Source organism: Rhinopithecus bieti, unplaced genomic scaffold (genome assembly GCF_001698545.2).
Source record: "Rhinopithecus bieti isolate Rb0 unplaced genomic scaffold, ASM169854v2 scaffold_34452, whole genome shotgun sequence".
NCBI classification, from domain to species: Eukaryota; Metazoa; Chordata; class Mammalia; order Primates; family Cercopithecidae; genus Rhinopithecus; species Rhinopithecus bieti.
In genome coordinates this window covers 135,213-142,244 of record NW_016814605.1, presented here as the reverse complement: position 1 = coordinate 142,244, position 7,032 = coordinate 135,213, and the positions used below count along the sequence as shown (strand labels likewise).

Below are 7,032 nucleotides of genomic sequence, written 5' to 3'. Positions count from 1 at the left end.
TCTCTATCTCCTTCAGTTCTGCTCTGATCTTAGTTATTTCTTGCCTTCTGCTAGCTTTTGAATGTGTTTGCTCTTGCTTCTCTAGTTCTTTTAATTGTGATGTTAGAGTGTCCATTTTAGATCTTTCCAGCTTTCTCTTGTGGGCATTTAGTGCTATAAATTTCCCTCTACACACTGCTTTAAATGTGTCCCAGAGATTCGATATTTCAGTTTTGTTAGCCAAGAAAGAAAACTGGATACATTACCTAGATATTTAAATAAGAAACAAAACAAATTTCTGCAATTGTTATTGATAATTTTAAATGGAATGTAATTCAAAGAGCTTCTCAGCCTGTTCAGGAGAACCTCACTCACCACTACTTGTTCACAATTCTGAGGAAAACAAGAAAACATAAGATAAGATTCTCATTTCCATCAGTGGTGTGAAGAGAGGTTTTCAAAACTGTTAAAAGGAAAAGAGTCTGAGTCTGGGTGAATGGCTGTGTTGTGCATAATGGAGTGCTCTAGAGAAGAGAAGATGCCACCCCCAATTTTTCCTGGCCAGCAGGACAGCACCATCATCACTCTGCAGGGAGTGGAGTCACACACTGAAGAGTCTGAGCCTGGAGTCTGCTTATCTTTGCAGCTGTTGTCACTCACTCACCCACAGCGCTTGGCCTAATAAAGTGATGTCCTTTTCTAGTTCTTCCAAAGAACAGAAAAATGTTCAGGGCTCATAGAAAAGATGTATAAGCTGCGAAGGAAAAATGTGTATGGAAAATGAATTTCTGATCAATGACTTCAGGCAGGTACAATCATGCAGCCAGGAAAATGACTGGGCATGTTGGGGGAAGAAAGAGAAAAAGAAACCACAGATTTTTATTTTTTTTCTCCCAGGAGGTTTGTACGAAACACCATCTGTCTGAGCCTAGGTAACTAGTGAGGTAGGAGGACAGGGATTAAATTGTGTGTCCAGAGGGGAGAAGGTCTACCCCCATGCTGAGCCAATAGCTTTCTGACCTGACCACCTGGGCAGGGGCTTCTCAGTGCAAAGAAGAGGAGGCAGGTGGTCTCTGCAGAAGCACAGCACTTTCCATGCTTCTTTGCATGTTCCTCCTAGCCATGCTGCTGTTCAGAGCTCATATCAACGTCTGGGTCAGAACTCAGGGGAAGAACGGCTCAGTTAGGACCCAGAAAGACTCACGGAAGCTGAAGTTCATTTTCTCTGCCTTCTGTACTCTAGCTCCTAAGTGAGGGGAAGAGTAGATAGCTCTGCACTGAAACTCAACCTTGTTGGTTCCTCTGACCTGGCATCCCTGCTGAGCAAGAACAGTAATTATAATTCAATGTAGATCAGTGATTGTGGCTATACTATGAGGATGGTGCACTTCATGCGGTTTATGTGGGTGGCTTTCCTGTTATATTTCTATCTCAGGTCCTCCAGAGAAGTTATGTTGATGCAGTCAACTGACTCCTTGTCTTCATCTTCAGGGAACAGAGACTTCCTCATGTGTGTGTGCAGTCAGAACACTGGGAACACTTTAGCTTGGTATCAGCAGAAACCTGGGAAGGCCCCCTGGTTCCTCATCTATGCTGGATACAACAGGGCCACTACCATCCCAGAGGGGTTTAGTGGTCATGGATCAGAGACAGACTTTAGTGTCACCATCAGCTGCCTGGAGCCTGAAGATTTTGCACTGCTTTGTCTTTTTTGAACTTTGTTGGTTTAAAATCTGTTTTGTCAGAAACTGCAATCCCTACTTTTTTTGTTTTCCATTTCCTTGGTAGATTTTTCTCCATTTCTTTATTTTGAGCCTATATGTGTCATTTGTCATTTCATGTGACATGGGTCTCTTGAAACAGCATACTGATGAATCTTAATTCTTTTCCCAGCTTTCCACACTATGTCTTTTAATTGGAGCACTTACCCCATTTACATCTAAGGTTAGTGTGAATATGTGTGGATTTGATCCTGTTATCATGTTAGCTGGTTATTTCACAGACTTGTTTATGTGGTTGTTTTATTGCCTCACTTGTCTGAGTACTTCAGTGTGTTTTTGTAGTGGCTGGTAATGGTCTTTCCTTTCCATATTTAGTGGTTCCTTCAGGAACTCTTGTAAGGCAGGTTTAGCAGTGATGTATTCCCTCAGCATTTGCTTGTCTTAAAAGGATCTTATTTGTCCTCACTTATGAAGCTTAGTTTGACTGGATATAAAATCTGGGTTGGAGCTTCTTTTCTTTGAGAGTATTGAATATTGACCCACAGTCTCTTCTAGTTTGTAGGATTTCTGCTGAGAGCTCCACTGTTAGTCTGGTGGGCTTTTACTTGTGTGAGAGCTGGCCTTTCTCTCTAGCTGCCTTTAAGGTGCCACCATGGAAACAGGAGCAGCCCTCACCAAACACTGAGATTGCCAGTGGTTTTACCCTATACTTCCCAGTGTCTAGAACTGTGAGAAAATAAATTTGTGTTGTTAATTAACACCCACTTTAATGTATTTTTTTTTCAGTACAAGTGTTTTGAGAAAATCATTGTAGAACTTTTATTGTAAATTGAGTGACTATGTATATATGCAGAACTGGTTTCAGATTCTCTAACTGATTGTGCTATGTTATCTGTCTTATCCTTCACTAAAACAATAAATTTAAAAAAAGTTTAAATTAATTAATTTGGTATTTTTTTGAGACAAGGTCTTGCTTTTTTGTTCAAACTGGAGTGCAGTGCTGCAATCTCAGCTCACTGGACCCTCTGTGTCCCAGGCTCAAGGGACCTTCTTACCTAGCCTCTCAAGTGGCTGAGACCACAGGTGTGCACCACCATGTCCAGCAATTTTTTTTGTACTTTTTGTAGCATTGGGGTTTCACTATGTTTCACAGGCTGATCTCAAACTCCTGAGCTCAAGCTATCCACACACCTCTGCCTCCCAAACTGCAGAAACTACAGGTGTGAATCACTGCACCCAACCACAGTATGGTTATTTAATATAGGTTTTCATTTTGAGTCCTTCCATTTCTCTCTTCTTATGTAAAATTACCATGGCTGTTTTTTGCCTTTTGCTTGTCCATCTAAGTTAGAAACATCTTTTCAATTTCAACAAAAATCCCCAATGATTTTGATTGTCACTGTATTGAATTAATTTGGGGAGAGCTGTTATGCTTACAATATTAAGTTTTCTAATATGTATACATGGAATCAGTTTTCATTTATTAGGTCTCCTTGATTCTCTCTCCATTACCTTTTGTACATTTGCACATACTCTTTATAGCTTTTATTTTACCATAATGTCAGAGACAAGCTGTGAAAATATTGTAAGAAATATAAAACGGACCCAGGTTCATTTAGTATCAATAACTGACTTTCTAATTCTATATTCCTTCTATAAGTTGGTATTCTGGGTACTATTGATGCAAACAAAACAAACTACCCCCAAACTTAATGACACATGAAAAGAACAATCATCTGCCTATCATCTCTGCTCTTCTGGATGTTGCCTGGGCTCAGAAAAGCTCCTGCCAGGTTTTCCTAAGGATGCAGTCAGAGGGTGGGTGGGGAAGGTGTCATCTCAAAGGTGGTTGACACTGGATACAGGGTTCTCAGATGGGGCTGTTTGCCGATTCATATGGCTACTTGGTTCCCTCAACACTTCCCCCACAGGAGTAGACAGAAGTTATGCAGACTAAATAGCCTCTTATAGCCTCACAAGGGAAATCGTGTTACTTCTACTACAGTCACATCCCCGCCAAGAGTCAACAGAAATGAAGTGTAAAGCAGTAGGCTTAATGGGAGGAGAGCCAAAATCACACTGTTAGAAGAAACTGCACGATAAGAGTTCTTGTCACAGGCATTTTGGAGGATACAACAGACATCAATCCACCCATCACCAAAGCAATTCACATTTCTCCCAAATGCTAAATACTCTCAGCTCCACATGCTCAAGTATTATCCCATGATAGTGGGATAGTGTTAGGGTACCTTAAAATGATGTCCTGGGGGAGTGATATTAGCAAAATGATAGAGTAGAGGATATTAACTTTAATCTGCTCCCCTCCCCGCCCACAAAAGAAACCATAAATGCACATACAAAAAGCAAAACCAACAGTTAGACAGCTCTCTAAGAAAGAAAACATCCCTTGGAGACCTCAAGGGTCCAATTAAATAAGTGCAGGAACACAGTGGACGAAAATCCCAGAATTACCATATAGAAAGCATCACAGGGAGATGGCACATTTGAGAGTTTTGAGACATCTAGGAGCAAAGAAGCAGGAGGCAATTGTTACCAGCCAGGAGGAAAGGCCACTGCAGTCCTCAGAGCCTGCTCTGTGGAGGACCCTGCAGCCTTTGCAGCTGAGTACCTCAGTATCCCCCAAGGTAGTTCCACTCTACAGCTTTCCTGATGAAGGTCCCTTAGTGTTCATTGACGAGGATCACAGCAGCCTATTCTACAGAGGACACTGGTGGTTTTGGCACTAAAAATACCTGCATCCATGGGCATGTACATCACCCCAGAGAGGAAGATCCTGCAATACCTTCCCTCCACATCCTCCCAAGAAGCAGCCACTGTTGTGCCACCTGGAATGGGGCTGCCTCCCAGCCCCAACTCTGCATCATCCCAGATCCGAGCTCCAGGACCTCATCCTGTGTTGGCAACTCAGACTCTGAGCCACTTCCTTGTGGATCAGCCCCGCCCCAGGCCCAGAGGTGCTGTCACTACAAGAGCACCCACACTCCAGAGCCTGGCCCTAAGGCTGTTCTGAAAATTACCTAAGACATAACATAAATAGAAAGTATACAACAACATTGTAGAGTGAACTGCAGAGAATAACCACACAGAAAGAGTCTCTGAGAGGTGGCACACCTGAGAGACCTGAGAATTATTGGCGAATGTGTCAAGAGTAATGAAATACGTTAGTCTATAACACCAAAAAAAAAAAAAAAAAGGAACTTATTCAGGATAAACATTAAGACGTGCAACAGTATACAGATCATAGTTCAAACGCTGAATCACATAGGAAGAGAAAATCTCAAATGTATTAAGAAAAAAATTGGTTCAATTTACCAGAGAAACAATAATAAAATCCTTGTTTAACTGTTCATGGGACCAACAAAGGCAAGAAGACAGTGAGATTACATATTTAAATGCTGGGTAGAGGGGACTCAATCAAGGATTCATTATCTAGTGAAAATATGCTTCCAAAATAAAGGTAAAATAAAAGCATTTCTTGATGAACAAAATGAAGAGAAATGATTCCTTGCAGATATGCTCTATAAGATATTTAAGAGGAAATTTTTCAGAATCACAGGAGATGACAGCAGATAGTAAGTTGAATGCACAGAAATTAATGAAGATTTCACGAATAGTGAAGAAAAGAGCAAGAGGCCAGGAAAAAACAACCACCTAAAAAAGGTATTTCCTTCAATTTATATGAAACTCTAGTCCAGGGAAAACCAAGCTGTTGTGATGAATATCTGAATTCCAGTTACTTTGATCGGGATGGGGAAGCAGCTGTTGCCTGGGAAAGTCCATGAGGAATGAATCTGGAGAATTTGAAATGTTCTATAGATTCTTTGGGATGGAGAACATACGTAAAAATTAGTTGCATATTTAACATTTCAGCCCTTTGCGCTGTGTGTGTATTACCTCAATAAAAAAATTGAAAAAGCTAATTCCAGACTCAAACAAATAGGAATAAAGAAAGAAGAATTATCAATTATTTATGGAATCTCAGCCTTACTAAGGAGGAGTGAAAAATGCACCTGGGAAGAGCTAAGAAACAGGAAATCTAAGAGAGAAGATGAAAGGGACAGGGAATTTATCCTACTCATGAAGCATGGATTTTATCTCTGTTGGTTTCCCTCCAAACAGAGAAGATATTTAAGTTATTTTTCTTATAAAAGAGGCCCCTTCATACCCCCCTTGGCTCTTTCCACCCCACTGCACCCACCAGGGAATTTGCATTCTGTCCCCTAGGGAGGACCTTCCCTTGTGAGTCTGAGATGAACGCTCAGCTCCAACGTTGCCTTGACTGATCAAGACTCCTCAGTTCACCTTCTCACAATGAGGTTCCCTGCTGAGCTCCTGGGGCTGCTAATGCTTTGGGTCCCTGGTAAGGACAAAAGGGAGATGAGGGAGGAGAATTGGGTTGGAGGGTGAGCTCTGGGGGCCCCACTGCCTCTCATGTGTGTTCTGTGCATGTGTTAGATGTGCTTACATTGTCCTCCAGTGTGGGGCAGGTGATGTCCTGATCTGTGAGAGTGAGGAAGATTCTAGAAGAAGCAAGGGCCTGTGCCCTAGAGAAACTCTGACTCATGAAGAGGATGAATTCGGGGACTTTTTTGTGCCTTGCATCTGTAGCATCCTTTCTTGAAATTGAATAAGCTTGAAGTATGAATAAAAGTTGCAAAGAAATTATTAGATTGGCACAAAAGGAATTGCGTTTTGTTTGCAGTTAAAAGCAATGGCAAAAACCGTAATTACTTTTATATATAGGCTGAAATAACAAATACAAAATTATGAACATGATACGTAATATTTGTATGTAATCTTGCACTTCTCTCTCATTATTTCAGCCTCCAGTGGAGATATAGTGATGACCCAGACTCCACTCTCCCTGCCCGTCACCCATGGAAAGCCGGCGTCCATCTCCTGCAGATCTAGTCAGAGCCTCTTGGATAGTTATGGATACACTCATTTGAATTGGTACCTGCAGAAGCCAGGCCAGTCTCCACAGCTCCAGATCTATTTGGTTTCCAACCGGTCCTCTGGAGTCCCAGACAGATTCAGTGGCAGTGGGTCAGGCTCTGATTTAACACTGAAAATCAACCGGGTGGAGGCTGAGGATGTTGGGGTTTATTACTGCATACAAACTCTACAAACTCCTCCCACAGTGCTACATCCTCAAACAGAAACCTCCCTGCTGGGTTGGTCCAGCTGCCCATATAGGCTGCTTGTCTGAGGGAGCAGCTGAGCAGAATCTCTGAGTCTGCAGAAGAGAAGGCTGTTGGAGACATCAGGGCGGTGTTTGCTGCTGAGGATGCTGGTCCATGACAGCCTCAGT

General features: G+C 42.0%; 1 gene segment (V, D, J or C); it reads left to right on the top strand.

Annotated features, from left to right (window-relative positions):
* Window positions 1–5,913: 5,913 nt before the first annotated feature.
* LOC108514935 (Ig kappa chain V-II region TEW-like) lies at window positions 5,914–7,032 on the top strand. The segment is given in 2 exon segments: window positions 5,914–6,081; window positions 6,545–7,032. Coding segments are annotated over 2 exon segments (435 nt in total).